The 18,146-nt window shown below is 47.8% G+C and overlaps 1 protein-coding gene across 4 annotated transcripts in view; it reads right to left on the bottom strand.

The window, feature by feature from the left end:
* LOC309536058 (uncharacterized protein) overlaps positions 1–15,362 on the bottom strand; it is a 36,112-nt gene extending 20,750 nt beyond the window's left edge. For 3 of the 4 annotated variants that reach the window (XM_082229786.1, XM_082229788.1, XM_082229789.1), the window contains exons 1-7: positions 15,233–15,355; positions 13,979–14,090; positions 7,638–9,367; positions 6,572–6,603; positions 5,007–5,226; positions 2,982–3,151; positions 1,880–1,977 (exon numbers count right to left, since the gene is read on the bottom strand). In XM_082229786.1, coding sequence (XP_082085912.1) covers positions 1,880–1,977; positions 2,982–3,151; positions 5,007–5,226; positions 6,572–6,603; positions 7,638–9,367; positions 13,979–14,039 — 2,311 coding nt within the window. In that variant the 5' untranslated portion in view covers positions 14,040–14,090; positions 15,233–15,355. Of the gene's footprint in view, positions 1–1,879; positions 1,978–2,981; positions 3,152–5,006; positions 5,227–6,571; positions 6,604–7,637; positions 9,368–13,978; positions 14,132–15,232 lie in introns of all 4 variants that reach the window. The other variant, XM_082229787.1, reaches the window with a different exon arrangement.
* Positions 15,363–18,146: the final 2,784 nt, after the last annotated feature.

Here is an 18,146-nt window from a genome sequence, read left to right as displayed (position 1 = left end):
AAATCCACAAATCTATAAAATTTTATTTGAGGGATCAGAGTACAAGGGCATATCCCCATCACACACAAACACTCAAGGAGGGTGTGAGACAGGGCCAGTAAAAGGTGTGGTTATGGGGAGTTTTAGGGATGGGGGGGGACGGGGACTGGAGGGCCACTTTTGGCCTCCAAACCTGAGATTCACCCACCCCGATCTATGCAAACAAGCAGTCCAGGGGGAGAACTTCTGAAATAACAATGGAATATTAGCTCTGCCCAACGGCTGGGAATAGACAGACGTAACATTTTAGAAGGACAGGAAGGAACACCATAGACAGAATAATTGTCACACACAGAAGAAATAAGGATATAGTTTGAAGGGTTCACCTATGGTTTTATAAATCATTTAATGTGTCAAGACGAATGGATGCAGTTGTCGTATAAGGGATTATTTTGATTGGAATGTAACTGAGATGAACAAGATTTTGGAACGCGGAAACAAATCAAATCACCAAACCATCCATTCTAGCACGCGGGAGGCCACCCAAATTATATAATTTGGCATCTGAATGACTGAGATTAGTAATTGCATTATAGTTTGGCACTGTTATAACGAGGCTACCATTGGATTATTCTAAGTGAAAACGAATAAAAATTATTGCATTTAAAAAAAAGTAGCCCGGGGCATCTCAAAGCTTGCAGAAGTACAAAATATCTGAGGTTGAGGTGTGTGTGGGGGGGGAATTAAAGGAGGGAGAAGCCCCCCCCCAAGCAGCCCATGGAGGAAGGAGCATGCTCAGTGGTCCGCTGTCATCGTCGGTGGGGGGGAATGGAACGGAACACCTTGGGAAAGGGTGTGGCTGGCGGAGCAGGCATCCTGCACAGAGGGCACCCCCGCTGCAAGCTTCCTAACTGAAGTGAAGGACATGAGGCAGGAGTTGATAATACAGGTGAGCTGTGCATAAGCAAGCTGCCAGCTAGCTCTTCTGAGGCTCTTTTTATTAGCACAATATGCAAAACCAGTCAGATACATTTTGGACTGTCTTTACACGTCTTCCAATCACCCAATTGTGGTGTGGTACAAAGTTATTTTGGTACCTGTTTCCACCGCGTCACTTTCCCTTTGCACAATGTTTAATCAAAAGAGACAGGGTACAGCAGACTACTAAGAGAGCAAAAGGTTAGACAGCTGTGGCTTGTCTGCGGGTGGAAGTGTGCTCTCTTCCTTCTCTCTCTAAGGAAGGGGGAGAGAGGGAGAGAAGAGAGAGATAGAAGGAAGGGGGGAGAGAGAGAGAGAAGGAAGAGAGAGAGGGGGAGAGAAGGAAGGGAAAGAGTGATATGGAAGGGAGAGAGAGAGAGAAGGGAGAGAGAGAGAGAAAGAGAGAGAGAGAAGGAAGGAAGGAAGGAAGGAAGGGAGGGAGGGAGCGAGGGATAGAGTGATATGGAAGAGAGAGAGAGAGAGAGAGAGAGAGAGAGGAGAGAAAGAGAGAGAAAGAGAGAAGGAAGGGGAGAGAGAGAGAAAGGAGAGAAGGAAGGATGGATGGAAGGATGGAAGGAAGGAAGGAAGGGATAGAGTGATATGGAAGGGAGAGAGAGAGATGAGAGAAAGAAGAAAGGGAGAGAAAGAGAGAGATAAGGAAGAGAGAGAGAGAGAGATGAAAGGGAGAGAGGGGGAGAAAGAGAGAGAAGGAAGGGAGAGAGAGAGAGAGAGAGAAGGGAGAGAGGGAGAGAGGGAGAGAGGGAGAGAGGGAGAGAGGGAGAGAGAGAGAGAGAGAGAGAGAGAGAGAGAGAGAGAGAGAGGCTTGTCTGCTGGTGGAAATGTGCTCTACACCTGACGGTCACTCCTTCCCAACTTATTGGGAGCCACTATATAAGCAACTGCTCAGGGGCAACAACCTTACCAGCCAAGCGCCTCACATCCCGCAGAGCCGCAGCCTTTCTGCAGCTCTCGCCCCCTCCCTGCTGGCGACGAAGCTGCGTCCAGAGATTTCCCTCCGCCCTGAAAAGAAGGAGAGGTGGAAAGAAGGTAAAAGTCCCTACCAGAGAAAAATGGCAGATCAAATTGATGGATTATGCCGAAATGGAAAAAATGACCAGAAGAATCAGAAATCAGGAAGACCTAAATTTTAATAGGGAATGGGGAAAATTTATAACTTATCTTAAAAACCATTGTAAACAGTTAAAATCGTTAGTAGGATTGGGATATCACTTGTAGTTTAAGGGTGAATTTTGGACACAATGGAGAGGTAAAAGATTTTGGATGATCATAAAAGTTGCAGTAGGAAATGATTAACAATAGGACCCACAAAGGGGAGGAGGGAAGTCCAGGAGATTCTATCTATGGAATCTTGTTTTTATGTTGTATGTTGGATAAAAGGTAAAGGGACCCCTGACTATTAGGTCCAGTCGTGGCCGACTCTGGGGTTGCGGCGCTCATCTCACTTTACTGGCCGAGGGAGCCGGCGTACAGCTTCCGGGTCATGTGGCAAGCATGACTAAGCCGCTTCTGGCGAACCAGAGCAGCGCACGGAAACGCCGTTTACCTTCCCGCAGGTGCGATACCTATTTATCTACTTGCACTTTGACGTGCTTTCAAACTGCTAGGTTGGCAGAAGCTGGGGCCGAGCAACTTGAGCTCACCCCGCCGCGGGGATTCGAACCGCTGACCTTCTGATCGGCAAGTCCTAGGCTCTGTGGTTTAACCCACAGCGCCACCCGCGTCCCTCTATACGTTGGATATGTGACTGTAAAACAAATAAATAAATTCAAAAAAGAAAAAAGGCACGGTGGTTCTGTTTATCCTCCCAAAGTGCGTGTCTGTGTGCAGCGGCCAGTTTCAGACTGAGGAGGCCGGGATGCAGATTCCTGCTCACCTACAGAGATTAGATTGGCGCCATTTCTCAGAGCCAGCCTACCTTGCAGCCGTGTTGCAATCTATTTAATGCTACAATCCCAAGCAAACTATCCGAATCGGGATTCCTGTCTTTCTCCTCTTTTACGTACCTGCTATACCGGGCAGCGTCTTCCAGGTGTTCTGCAGGTAGGTGGCATAGGTTGGAGGACATCCTTACGCCCCCTGCTTCTGGGGTTGTCGGAGGGCCTCTGCTGGGGCTCGCTGCCTCCAGTTGCGGGGAAGGTTGTGCCTCCCGCTGCTTCGCCAAAGCATCTTGCCACTAACAAAGAACCAGGCTTGGAATAATTAATAAACAACAACAACAACTTATTATTTATACCCCACCCATCTGGCTAGGTTTCCCCAGCCACTCTGGGCAGCTCCCAACAGAATATTAAAACCATATTAAAACATCAATCATTAAAAACTTCTCTAAACAGGGATGCCTTCAGATGTCTTCTAAAAGTCAGATAGTTGTTTATTTCCTTGACATCTGACGGGAGGGCATTCCACAGGGCAGGCGCCACCACCGAGAAGGCCCTCTGCCTGGTTCCCTGTAACCTCACTTCTCGAAGGGAGGGAACTGCCAGAAGACCCTCATAGCTAGACCTCAGTGTCCAGGCAGAATGATGGGGGTGGAGGCGCTCCTTCAGGTATACAGGACTGAGGCCGTTTAGGGCTTTAAAGATCAGCACCAACACTTTGAATTGTGCTCGGAAACGTACTGGGAGCCAATGTAGGTCTTTCAGGACCAGTGTTATATGGTCTCGGTGACCGCTCCCAGTCACCAGTCTAGATGCCGCATTCTGGATTACAGTAGTTACATTTTCCGGGTCCCCTTCAAAAAGCGCACTGCAGTAGTCCAAGCGTCCAGAGCATGCACCACTCTGGTGAGACAGTCTGCGGGCAGATAGGGTCTCATCCTGCGTACCAGATGGGAGCTGGTAGACAGCCGCCCTGGACACAGAATTAACCTGCACCTCCATGGACAGCTGTGAGTCCAGAATGACTCCCAGGCTGTGCACCTGGTCCTTCAGAGGCACAGTTACCCCATTCAGGACCAGGAAGTCCTCCACACCAGCCCACCCCCTGTCCCCCAAGAATAGTACTTCTGTCTTGTCAGGATTCAACCTCAATCTGTTAGCCGCCATCCACCCTCCAACTACCTCCAGACATACAATCATAGAATTACAGAGTTGAAAGGGACCCCCAGGGGTCATCTAGTCCCCCGCAATGCAGGAATCGCAGCTTCAATTTCACGCTTCATAATTTTTTCACATAGTTCTAGCCTTCAATAAAAAAAATACCTGAAAAAAATAACCCTACATCACCCAGGAAGGACAGAGGTGTGGTTTGTTCTAAAACATGAGCAGGAAAGCAAATGAGTAAATGTCAACTACGGGATTGGTTCTTCTGGATACAACCCACAAGGGACCTGCAACTAATTAGGAACACCCAATTGGTATCCTCTCTTGAAACACAGATTTTGGACCATAAAGAAGGCTGATCGCCGAAGAATTGATGCTTTGAATTATGGTGCTGGAGGAGACTCTTGAGAGTCCCATGGACTGCAAGAAGATCAAACCTATCCATTCTGAAGGAAATCAGCCCTGAGTGCTCACTGGAAGGACAGGTCCTGAAGCTGAGGCTCCAATACTTTGGCCACCTCTTGAGAAGAGAAGACTCCCTGGAAAAGACCCTGATGTTGGGAAAGATGGAGGGCACAAGAAGGGGACGACAGAGGACGAGATGGTTGGACAGTGTTTTCGAAGCTACCAGCATGAGTTTGACCAAACTGCGGGAGGCAGTGGAAGACAGGAGTGCCTGGCGTGCTCTGGTCCATGGGGTCACGAAGAGTCGGACACAATTGCCTTAATACAAGTTTGACATGGCCTTTGGCTAGAACAAAATACTGGCGAACTTGGAAACTTGAGGAACTTACCATCTGCATATTGGCATATTCATGCATCTAACTCATGATCGGCTGCTCTGACTGACATCAGCTCTCCAAATTTAATGATTTATCAAAAAACCAGAGAGGGTGTGTGTTCTACCAGTGAGGCGTAGCTGGACCCAGAAGCTGGGCCCATCTTGCTTGCACCCTGCTCTCTTAACGCACCCCCAAGCCCTCTTACCTTGCGGAAGCTGGCAGCCAGCACCACCAGAATGTGGTTCCTCTGGGCAATGCCTGCTTGAACCTTCCTTAACTGCACGGCCCACCGCAGGGCAGCAAGACCCTTGCGCAACAGCTGGTGCTCATACAGAGCCCGGGCAGCGGCCGTCTTCCCAGAGACGTGGTTGTGCCAGGCCACAAAACATTTCTCCAGCTGGGGGTCCACCCTCTGGGGCAAAGGCCTGGGAGAGAGGGGAAGGAAGGAAACAAGAGCTAGTGTTCCGTTTAACCAATTAACCCCCACAAATTTAAGTTGATTAAGTGATCAGCTCGAGTTGATTAATCTAATCGGATCTCTTTAAGGGAATAGGCGATACTTCTAAAGAGAAAGCAGGTTTTGGAGACAATGCACACATCGCTTGGGATGGACAGGCGTTCACCCCACCTACAGCTTTTTAAAATACATGCTGCTATTAAAAAATATTTATTTACTATAGCGGTACCTTGGTTCTCAAACGCCCTGGTTCCCAAACGACGAAAACCTGGAAGTAAGCGTTCCAGTTTTGGAACATTTTTCAGAAGCCAAACGTCCAATATGGCTGTCTGCTATTGTTTCTGGGGCGCCTGCACCAATCAGAAGATGTGCCTTGGTTTTCAAACATTTCAGAAGTCAAGCAGACTTCCGGAACGGATTACGTTTGGCGCTTTTGATTTTGCTATTTGTTTTGTGTTTTAGAGGCTTTTTCAGTTCATTTGTTTTTGTGACTGTGTGGAACCCAGTTCAGCTACTAATTGATCGATTGATTTAATGATTGAGTGACTACAGAAATGGATAAAAGCCCCCCATCCAAACAATGACTATCATCAGTGCTGGTAAGAAGAAAATTAATTTTAATTTTTAATCATCTACAAAACTGTCTTATTTATTTTATACTACAGTACATTGATTATTAGGGACACGGGTGGTGCTGTGGGTTAAACCACAGAGCCTAGGTCTTGCCAATCAGAAGGTCGGCGGTTCAAATCCCTGCAATGGAGTGAGCTCCCATTGCTCGGTCCCTGCTCCTGCCAACCTAGCAGTTTGAAAGCACGTCAAAGTGCAAGTAGATAAATAGGTACCACTCCGACGGGAAGGTAAACGGCGTTTCCGTGCGCTGCTCTGGTTCGCCAGAAGCGGCTTAGTCATGTAGGCCACATGACCCAGAAGCTGTACGCCGGCTCCCTCGGCCAATAAAGCGAGATGAGCGCCACAACCCCAGAGTCAGCCACAACTGGACCTAATGGTCAGGGGTCCCTTTACCTTTACATTGATTATTGCTTTATGGCTCAATGGTCTCATTAGATAGTAAAATTCATGTTAAAAAGGGGTTGTTTTTAAAAGTCTGGAACGGAAGAATCCATTTTGCATTACTTTCTATGGAAAAGCGCGACTTGGTTATGGAACGGACTTCCAGAATGGATTAAGTTTGAGAACCAAGGTACCACTGTATTTGATTTAAATGGAGGAGGGGTGTCTTTAAAAAAATGTAAACACATTTGGTAACATTTACAACACCAAAAGCGTTTAAAGACGAGAAAAAGCATTACCTGTTTCTCTTCTTCTCCATTGATTCCAGGTCCTGTAAGAAAAGAAAGAAAAATCAAGACAATATGGTGGAAGAAGCTCATCCTGCCTCTTATGGAATCTCTGGGCACCACGCAAGGCTTGGGACATTCCACACCCACAAGATTCTAAATTCTGTGCCATGGTAACCTGAATTGGACTGAAAAAGCCTGAGGAAAGCAGAAATCTACCACCTGAATCCACAGCGCAGATCGAAATAAAATAACATACACACCCTGGCATACATCAGCTTATCTCACACAATTTAGTTTTGCTTCCAACTAACTTGTGGAACTCACCGCCACAAGCTGGGAGTGAAGGCCACGAGCCACATAACTCAATGTACATCCAACATGCCGCTCCGTTAGTTGGTAAGCAGAATGGCTGTATCAATTTGGACTTCAGGTGGTTGGCAGGAGCGGGAGAAGGGGGGATCTCTACGTTTAGGGCATTGCTCCTGAATCCAATAATAATAATAATAATTTATTATTTATACCCCGCCTATCTGGCTGGATTTCCCCAGCCACTCTGGGCAGCTTCCAACAAAACACTAAAATACAATAACCTATTAATCCAAACTTTATTTTTTAAAAAACTAAGTTTTTATTAAGACTTTTCATAATACTTGACAATAAAAAAAAAGTAATCTAGACAAAAAGAAAAAAACAGAAAAAGAAAGAAAAAGAAGAATACAAAATCTTCTCTCACAGGTAAATCTTAACTCTTACCCCACCCAGAAAGAGGTGGATTCTCCCAGTTCTCACGTGGGAGCTTCTCCTTACCCCAGAGGACAAAACAAAGACAAAAGAAGTCAAACAGGCAAAGAAAAACAGAGGGAAACAAAGCAAGGAATGAAACGAAAAAATCCAAGCTTTAGTTTCAGGCATGGGCAAACTCCGGCCCTCCAGAGGTTTTGGAACTACAATTCCCATCATCCCTAGCTAACAGGACCAGCGGTCAGGGATGATGGGAATTGTAGTCTCAAAAACATTGGGAGGGCCGGAGTTTGCCTATGCCTGCTTTAGTTAGTAACAGACAGACTGAGCTCACCTCCTTTTGCTTGTCATCCATCCTGTTGTTGCTTTCCTCGTCGTACAACACTGTGGTCCTTTTCCCGGTCTGTTCCGCTGAAAGCCCTCCTCCCTGACTATTTTCCGCATCAGGCCAACAGTCGTCGGGCACGGAATTTAGGGAGCCGTCGCCACTTCTCCCAACAACGGCCGCACCTATACTATCAGCAGCCTGCCAATGTTCTCCAAAGCGGCTGGGCTTCCAATGGGGCAGATCTGCAGTGTGCTGCCCTGCGGAGAGTGTGGAGCCCCCGCCGTCCTCTCCTAGTTCGCCCCCAGCTTCAGAATCCTGGGCGCCGTTCCTAAACCGGCATGCAGGAGAACGCACCGCCAGGCTGACGCACACAGGAGACCCCAGGTTCGCCGGAGAATCGGCGCACAACGTCTTCAGGGAGACCTCCAAGGTGTCGAAGGAAAGGAGACTCAAGGCATGGTCTGAGAGACTCAACTCCGAGCGACGCAGCGCTCCGGAGGCGAGCTCTTCTGGATCAGCCGCCTTTTGGTGGCAGCAGGTTTCGGAACAGCCGCAGGCACCCGTTCTTTCCGGAGTCCGCCATCTGCCGCCCGAGCAACATCCGAGATAGCAAATAGAGGTTTTGGAACAGAGCTCTTCTCCCCGAAGGGCCAGCGAGGTCAGATCAATGCGGCCACGGAAACCTGACTGGTCCAAGGCCTCCGTTGGGCACGTCTGCAGTCCAGCGTTGTCGCACCTGTAGACAACGGAGGTGGGTTTGCCCACGGTGGAAGTGCCGCCCCAGTCCCTGGGAAAAGGGGCTCGCCATTTGACGCTGGCCTGCCTGGCGTAGCTCTCTCCCACCGCAAGATGCTCCACAGCACTCAGCACGGTTGAGGCGGAGACCTGAGGATTGCGGAGCGGGTGGCAAGGGAAAAGAGGACGTTTGGATTCCCAGGGGGAGGAGCCCAACGCCCCCATTGAGGTGGCGGCTTCTCGCTTGAGCTGCCTGATGGAGCGGTGCAGGTCAGCAGACGTCCGGGAAGACTTCAAGAGGGTCTGGAGCGCTGCAGAAGACCCAGCGCTCTCCACCAAAGTCGAAGAGTTCAAATGGTCCAAGGTAAGGCCTGGCCCACGATGGAAAGAGTCGTCGCTCCTGCCAGGGCTCGTAGGAGGACACCGGCAGGAAATGGAGCCAGGAGGCGATGTCACGGGCAATTCGGCCAGAGAGAAGCACGCTCCGCAGTCCCTGAGATGCCCGCAGATTCTTCTCGACGCACAAACGTGGCTTGGTTTTGACCCATACCGGCCCTCGCTTCCCATCCTGTTCTTTGAGAGGGTGCCGCAGTCATGAGAGACATAGCGGATTCTACTCGAGAGGTGGCTGGGAGGGTTGCCCTTTAAACCAAGCTGCTCTGAGCATGAGCAGAGAGAGGGGCAGGAAATCGGTGCATCGCTGGTAAACTCGGAGTCTCTAGATGCACCCCTCTGCAGTTTCGATGCAAGGTTGCTTTGCCGTTTGGGTAAAGAGCCGCCGGTGGCGTCCTGGAAAGGCCAATAAGGGCAAGAGAGGTTGGTCTGAACCGCACGGTGTTGCTGCAGGTCATTGCTTCCCTTTCCCGTGAACGCAGCCCGTTTTCCCCCCTGGGCACTTGCTCCTCCGCAGTCTGGCCTGCGGACAACGGAGTCGGCTGCTACACTCCTTTCCGTGGACAGGTACAGATTGATGTTGATATTTCTCTGGACGTTTGTTTGCTCTGCAGAGGAAGAAAGCTGTTTGTGTTAGGACTCAGCATGCATGTCAAATACCTTTCCGTTCCTTCCAGTGCCTGACGTTTAACCATGACCCCACATCAGATCCTTCAACTTTGCAAGTTGGGATGTGCGTGAACATTCCGTGACTTCACAAAAGCAAACAAGGATTACCGACGTGCCGCAATGTCTGAAAACAGGGAATCTGAGCCGAAGGAGGAAGAACGTGTGGAAAACTGACATACATTTACTGAATGCCACATCCGTACTGCACATTTAAATCGCATGGCTTCTTCCAAAGAATCCTGGGCACTGTCATTTCTCCCTCACAGAACCACAATTCCCAGCACCTTTAACAAACTACAGTTCCCAAGATTCCTGCGGGCAGCCACGTGCTTTAAATGTGTGGTGCAGGTGCATTGTGGGAAAGCAAAGCACACTGTTACAGTCGTACCTTGGAAGCTGAACGTAATCCATTCCGGAAGTCAGTTCGATTTCCAAAATGTTTGGAAACCAAAGCGCGGCTTCTGGTTGGCTGCAGGAAGCTGCTGCAGCCAATCGGAAGCCGCGAAAGCCCCGTCGGATGTTTGGCTTCTGAAAATCGTTCGAAAACCAGAACGTTTGTTCAGGAGCCAAGGTGTTCGAGAACCAAGGTATAGCTGTATTCTGATAATAATAATAATAATAATAATAATAATAATAATAATAATAATAATAATTAATAATAATACACTTACAATGAACACTGTAAATTGACACAACAATCGAGGAACATTTAAGTTTCTAAAAACGGCGAGAAAGTGAAACATTACCGAGGTTTGTAAAATTACGCTGTGTTTGCAGAAAGCGAATAAGGTTTCCCCCTTCTCTCATAGTACTGGAACCTAACGGGGCTAGTTTAATGAAGCTGAAACCTGCAAGATTCAGGGCAGACATTAGGAAGGACTTATTCACGCCGTCAACCCCTGGGCTTCAAATGCACGCCGTGATTCTCTAGGTGTTGCAAGGGGCTGACTCTGTCCTAGAACAGTCCGTCCCTGGATTTCAGATTAGCGAGCGATACACAGCCAATCCCCAGATAGGCTGTGACCGACCCCCTCCTTCTCACAGGCTCCGCCACAAATAAGAGTTTTCGACTATGGTCCGCCCCTCCCTTTAACAGCAAACTCAGGTGGTCCGTGCCAACCGAAATGGAGCAAAATGAGGCTAAGTATAAACCTGAGCAGGAAACTCCCCAAATATAGGTCGATAGAAAGATGGGGAAGATATATACAGTGGTACCTCGGGTTACATACGCTTCAGGTTACAGACTCAGCTAACCCAGAAATAGTACCTCGGGTTAAGAACTTTGCTTCAGGATGAGAACAGAAATCGTGCTCCGGCGGTGCGGCGGCAGCAGCGGGAGGCCCCATTAGCTAAAGTGGTACCTCAGGTTAAGAACAATTTCAGGTTAAGAACGGACCTCCGGAACGAATTAAGTACTTAACCCGAGGCACCACTGTACGCGGGTGGTGCTGTGGGTTAAACCACAGAGCCTAGGGCTTGCCGATCTGAAGGTTGACGGTTTGAATCCCCGCGACGGGGTGAGCTCCCGTTGCTCGGTCCCTGCTCCTGCCAAGCTAGCAGTTCGAAAGCACTTAATAGTGCAAGTAGATAAATAGGTACTGCTCCGGCAGGAAGGTAAACGGCGTTTCCGTGCGCTGCTCTGGTTCGCCAGAAGCGGCTTAGTCATGCTGGCCACATGAGCTGTATGCCGGCTCCCTTGGCCAATAAAGCGAGATGAGCGCCACAACCCCAGAGTCGGCCACGACTGGACCTAATGGTCAGGGGTCCCTTTACCTTTACCACTGTATATTCATCAAGAACAAGGCAACCTTAGTAGCTGTAGGATTCTGAGCGCTGGCTATGGCACCAAGATACTCTGCCACATTTTGCTGCAGTTGCCACTCGTCCCTCTGCTAAATTGAGCAGAGGGTGCCCACCTCCCCAGCCAAACGCTATTTGCCTGTGCCTGAGCTAAGCTGCCGTATGCCTCTCTCAGCGCATCATAAGCATGCGGCTTTAAGACGCACCTCCTGCAGCCAAACCGCCTCTCTTCCCGCAGCGGCCTTACTCACTCCGATCGGCACCGTGGGACATGCTCCCGGCTCCTTCCAGATCTGTGGGGTAGGGTGTGGGGCAGAAGCAGATGCCCCTTTGTCTTTGCTTCTCTGACCTTGAAGGGTTGGGGCGGCGGAACAACGAGAACACCCCACCGTGCTGACGGCACGCTTAATGCTCGAAAGCCGAAGTGTGCTAGCCAGCTGAGTCGCTCTAAGCAGCTTAGACCCCACGATTTAAGATCCCAGTTAGTCATTGTGGAACCAGATGTCCAGCATGCAGGGCGGTGGAAAAGAGGAGCAAGGAGGCTTTGATCCACTTCTAATTAGAGCTCCGTCCTCAAGACGAGCCGGGCAAATTAGCTCCAGAACAACCCAATCTGTCTGGCCGGCAGCGGCAGCAGCAGAACCGCATGCTGATGTCTTGCCCGTAGAAAAATATCTTCTGTGAATTATTTCCAGCAATTCTCAAATGCCCGCAGTACAGTGGTACCTCGGGTTAAGAACATAATTCATTCCGGAGGTCTGTTCTTAACCTGAAACTGTTCTTAACCTGAAGCACCACTTTAGCTAATGGGGCCTCCTGCTGCTGCCGCTCCGCCGGAGCGCGATTTCTGTTCTCATCCTGAAGCAAAGTTCTTAACCTGAGGTGCTGTTTCTGGGTTAGCGGAGTCTGTAACCTGAAGCGTATGTAACCCAAGGTACCACTGTAATCATTGCTCAAGAGCAAAGACATACGACTTCAGGGATCCACACCCTGCCTCTTTAGCCAAACATGGCTCTCACCAGAGCGACTTACGAAAATCAACGCTAAGCGGGTCCCTGCCCTCAAGTTTCACAGTCTAAAAGGACATAACGTACAAGGAAAAAGGGAGGAGGAGGGAAGAGGGGAAGCGAGCTCAGGGGACACCCTTACACAAATATTTTTCTGATTCTAAGACAACGCACTCCTCAGGACACACCATAATCGTGCATCTTACCCCATGTCAAGACATAGAAAGACAAATAACATATTTAATTTCTAATTCTCATTACTTCCTCAATATATTTTTTAAAAAACCTCCATCCAAGTATCAACAGCTGCTTGCCTACTATACTATGCCAATCCTGAAACTACTCACCCACTTGTCTTCCACAGGCCCCTCTTTCCTTAAACTTGATAAACGATTACAGATAGGTTGCCGTGTTGGTCTGCCATAGTCAAAATAAATAAATTCCTTCCAGTAGCACCTTAAAGACCAACTAAGTTAGTTCTTGGTATGAGCTTTCGTGTGCATGCACACTTCTTCAGATACACTGAAACAGAGTATCTGAAGAAGTGTGCATGCACATGAAAGCTCATACCAAGAACTAACTTAGTTGGTCTTTAAGGTGCTACTGGAAGGAATTTTTTTATTTTGATAAACGATGTGACTAGAAACCTTTCCAACCAATTCCTAAGAATTTAATCTCCCCTTTCGCAAATGCGAGCACATCTATTTCCTACCTGAGTTGCCAATGACTTTGCTCCCAATACAATTTCATTTATTTACTTATTCAAACAATCTTTGTCTGAAGATCCCAGCATAAAAACGCAAGATATATATTTACATATGCAAATACACATACACACACATATATAAAACAGGAACAAAAACAAAACAATGGGCCCCCTCCCCTGTATCGCTTACTCTATCTCTTTCCTTTTTATAATTTTTATTAAATTTTCTGTTATACAATTTAAAGTACTCATATTTACATCCTTAAAATATCAATGACCTTCCTTCTTTTTCCATGGTTCATTTTACATATCATAAATCCCTGCATATTTTACAAAAACTATACCAATCGGTTTTCCATTATTGCACCCATCCAAACTTATTTACACTGTTGAAATTATCTTAATGCTGCCAGCGTATTCAGCTGTACACAATTATTTCCCATATATTCAATAAACATACTCCAATGTTCTCTAAATTTATGTTCTTCATGTTCTCTTTTTCTATATGTTAAGTCTATGAGTTGTGCATATTCTGTCAACTTAAGTTGCCATTCTTCTTTGGTTGGGACCTTGCTCGTTTTCTATTTTGGGGCTAACAAAACAAGGGCATACATAAATAACCTTTTTTGACACCTGGGAATTTCAGTCTGAACTATCCGCAACAGAAAAGACTTTGGGTTTTTTGGGAAAGTACTTTAAAACATTTTTTCCCCCAATTCATTATGGATCATTTCCCACTATCTCTTTCCTAACCCTTTCGGAAAACATAATAAAAAAATTTAATAGGGTCACTTGAGCTTGATTGACACACCAGCTACAGTCCAGGGGGGCAGTGGTTGGCTGGTACCCTTTGGCACCGGTGGAGGCCAACAGCAGGGGGCGCCAGAGCCAATGGCAGGTGGAGACAACTTATTCCAGATCTGCCTCAACCTCCTGCCTGCTGGGTTCTACAAGGGGCAACCCTGAGACTAAGCAAGGAGGGAGCCGACAGTCAAGGCCACCCCGCCCTAGTGGACTCCAGGGAAGCCTCAGCTTACCAGATGCCACATAGCCGCTCAGAAAAGGAGGGATGTTTTCTTTCTTCTTGCCTCTCAGCATCCTGTCCAGGTGCTCCACACCTGCATCGTCCCTTTAAACCCAAGACCAATCCTGCAACAGAAAACCCCGGGTGACGCCACAGCACCAACTGCCTGGAAGATAAAAGCAACAGGAGGTAAACAAAGCGATCTTCTTCGCTGCTATTCGTGCATCGCAGTGGGGTTGGACTAGATGACCGCACTGGGTCCCTTCCAACTCCATGCTGCTATGATTCTAAGGCAAGTGACAGCTCTGAAAGTCAGTATGGGCTACTGAGCGGCCACACATTTAAAGCACACCCTCCCCCCCCCAAGAATATTGGGAGCTGTAGTGCTTACTGTTAAGTTGTGGGTGAACATACCAGACGACACAGCAATTCTTCAAACAGCTCTTGTTTTTTCACAGGCCAGAAATAGTACCTTGGGTCAGTGGCGTAGGGTGGAGAGTGCAGGGGGGGGCCGGCCGCACCATCTGGCGGTTAGGGGGCGCAAATTACTTGCCTTGCCCCAGGTGCTGACAACCCACGCTACGCCACTGCCTTGGGTTAAGAACTTTGCTTCAGGATGAGAACAGGAATCGTGCTCTGGTGGCACAGCGGCAGCAGGAGGCCCCATTAGCTAAAGTGGTGCTTCAGGTTAAGAACAGTTTCAGGTTAAGAACGGACCTCCAGAACGAATTAAGTACTTAACCGGAGGTACCACTGTACTCCTAATCATGTTCCTTTTTAACCAAGCCTTTGGCTGATCTGATTTGCATTCTATGCCCTTTTTAAGTGGGGTTTTTTTTGGGGGGTGCTATTGGCTTTTTGTTTTTATTATGTATTTTGTGGTTTTATATCTTGATTTTATTCTGTGAACTGCCCTGAGACTCCCCAGGTATAGGGTGATATATAAATTCAATTAATAATAATAATCAGCACCAATCTGTTTGAGGCTTGGTGGCCCCAATCCTGAATTGGATAACCTCCCTGCTCCCAGATCCGCATTTGTCTTAAGGGGGTTTATTATTCCTGATTCACCCCCTTCCGATTTGCATGATGCGAGTGGCTTTCTGGTGGCCCTAGGCCATTGCATTCAGGCCTGCTCTGCACTCCTTCTACCTAAGAACGGAAGAAGAGCCCCGCCGGAGCAAATCGGGAAAGCCTCTCCTCCTAACCTAGTATCCTGTTCCCGACGGCGGACAGCCTTGACACCGCTCGGGTGGGGAAATCTCACCTGTGTCCCTGCCAAAGAAATAACCGAGCCAAGCGACTGTCGCTCAGTGAGGAGGGAGGACAGGATAGAAGCCCCCGAGACGAGGCGGAGGAAGAGACTCCCTTTCCGTTGCAAACCAAGCTCCCGCGCCTTCCTTTAAACCGACGGAAATGCAACGGGGGGAAGCCAAGTGGGCTCGGACAGCCCACAGCTGCCGCGCCGGCTTCGCAGCCTCTCCGATGGGGCCGCGGCAGGGATCTCGAGAGGGGCGCGCAAGGGCCGGAAAGGCGCCGCTTTGCTGCACATTTCGCGGGGCTGACTTGCCCCATATTTATTCACTTACAACTTCAAGATATCCCCTAATGCAAACACGCTTGTTTGTTGGTATGCCTCTGTGTCTCCCATCGCTTGGGAAATTAGAGGAAATTATATAGCCAAGATAGCCACCAACTGTAAAGGAGATGAATTTATTTGACCCTATCTAAATCTCTATGTCCCTCTATGTGGGACAAGAAGCTACAGTTAGAACTGGATATGGAACAACTGATTGCTTCAAAATCGGGAAAGGAGTACGACAAGGCTGTATATTGTCTCTCTGCTTATTTAACTTAGATGCAGAATTCATCATGCGAAAGGCTGGGCTAGATTAATCCCTAGCCGGAATTAAGATTGCTGGAAGAAATATCAACAACCTCAGATATGCAGATGACACAACCTTGATGGCAGAAAGTGAGGAGGAATTAAAGAACCTTTTAATGAGGGTGAAAGAGGAGAGCGCAAAATATGATCTGAAGCTCAACATCAAAAAAAGAAGATCATGGCCACTGGTCCCATCACCTCCTGGCAAATAGAAGGGGAAGAAAAGGAGGCAGTGAGAGATTTTACTTTTTTGGGCTCCATGATCACTGCAGATGGTGACAGCAGCCACGAAATTAAAAGATGCCTGCTCCTTGGGAGAAAAGCAATGACAAACCTAGACAGCATCTTAAAAAGTAGAGGCATCACCTTGCCAACAAAGGTCCATATAGTTAAAGCTATGGTTTAAGCCATTCTTAAGGAAATCAGCCCTGAGTGCTCCCTGGAAGGACAGATCCTGAAGCTGAGGCTCCAATACTTTGGTCACCTCATGAGAAGAGAAAACTCCCTGGAAAAGACCCTGATGTTGGGAAAGATGGAGGGCACAAGGAGAAGGGGACGACAGAGGACGAGATGGTCGGACAGTGTTCTCGAAGCTACCAGCATGAGTTTGACCAAACTGCGGGAGGCAGTGGAAGACAGGAGTGCCTGGCGTGCTCTGGTCCAGGGGGTCACAAAGAGTCGGACACGACAAAACGACTAAACAACGACACTTACTACATCCCCTAATGCAAACACGCTCGTTTGTTGGTATGCCTCTGTGTCTCCCATCGCTAGGAAAATTAGAGCAAATTATATAGCCAAGATAGCCACCAACTGTAAAGGAGATGAATTTATTTGACCCTATCTACATCAAGCTATATTCTATCTTTATCACCAAACTCCGAATGTAATTGCACATTGTATTAACTTTTTTAAATATATTAGTGGCCATGTGTTGATTTTAGCCAATACATTTTATTGTTTAATGTCTTAACCTGTATATTAAGGTACTTCTATAGCTCTGTTTAGAGCAGGTAATGTCTTGATAATATAAATCTTTTAAGCTTTTTGTATTAATCCAGCATATTTTAATTGTTGAATGATCCTGTGTACATTGCAGCAGCCTTTGGCTATGTGCAATAAAACTGACCATTCATTTACTGAATTTATAAAGCTGCCCCATACATCAGGAATATTTTTTTGGGGGGGAGGAGAGAACTGAGTTATCTGTGAAGCGATTGGTCAGTTAGGTAAGTATTTTTATTGACTTACTTGATTTTTTTTGGAAGAGGGCAGCTGCACACACCCACACCCCAGCTGTGCCCATGGCCCCATAGCACGAATACTCTAGAAAGCCCGAGTGGTGTAGTGGTTAGAGTGTCGGACGTGGACCTGGGTTCAAATCCCCCCACTCAGTCATGAAGCTCACCTGGCTGACCTTGAGCCAGCCACCTAACCTACTTTGCAGGGTCGTTGTAGGGATTAGCTGAAAACTGGGGTGAACCACATGGGAAAAACAGTGGGATATAATTGCAGCAAATGAGCTCTTCGGCTTACCTGCCAGCCGGATGGAGGTGTCATTTGGCAACCTGGCACACACATAGTCGCAACTGGAACTGTGCCAGTCGCAAAAAAGGCACTTGGCAAATTTCTAACACTAGAAAGAGCAGAGGGAGATATCCCGCCCCCTCCCCGCGATCTCATAATGCTTAAGCTCCGGGGTATCCAATGAAACTGAATGCGATTCAGCAAAGACGAAAGGAAGTCATTCATTGATTTATTGGCTACTAAAATGAGGCTGCATTTTAACCTGTATTTTAAATTGCCTCCCCATCTCTTTCCCCCCTATTATGTTTTTACAGTGATTTTATTGGTGTTAGCCACCCTGAGCCCGGCTCTGGCCAGGGAGGGTGGGGTATGAATAAATTATTATTATTATTATTATTATTATTATTATTATTAATTTATTTATTGCAGTGCACAAACTATGGAACTCACTCCTGGTCAACTTGGATGGCTTTAGAAGAGGATTGGACAAATTCATGCAGGACAACTAGCTATTATGGTTTATTATTACGGGGAGAGTGCTTTGGAGCTTGAGTTCTGCTTGTGGGTTTTTCCTTGGGGCTTCTGGTTTGCAACCATGGGATGCTGGACTAGATGGCCCTTTGAGCAGCTCAGTTGGTTAAAGCATGGTGCTGAGAATGCCAAGGTTGCAGGTTCAATCCCCGTATGGGACAACGGCGTATTCTTGCGTTGCAGGGGGTTGGACTAGATGACCCACAGGGACCTCTATGATTCTTCCATGACTTCTGTT

Source organism: Podarcis vaucheri (genome assembly GCF_965113315.1).
Source record: "Podarcis vaucheri genome assembly, chromosome: 7".
Taxonomy (NCBI): Eukaryota; Metazoa; Chordata; class Lepidosauria; order Squamata; family Lacertidae; genus Podarcis; species Podarcis vaucheri.
The sequence above is the reverse complement of the archived record's forward strand: the minus strand, read 5'-3'. Positions and strand labels throughout refer to the sequence as shown.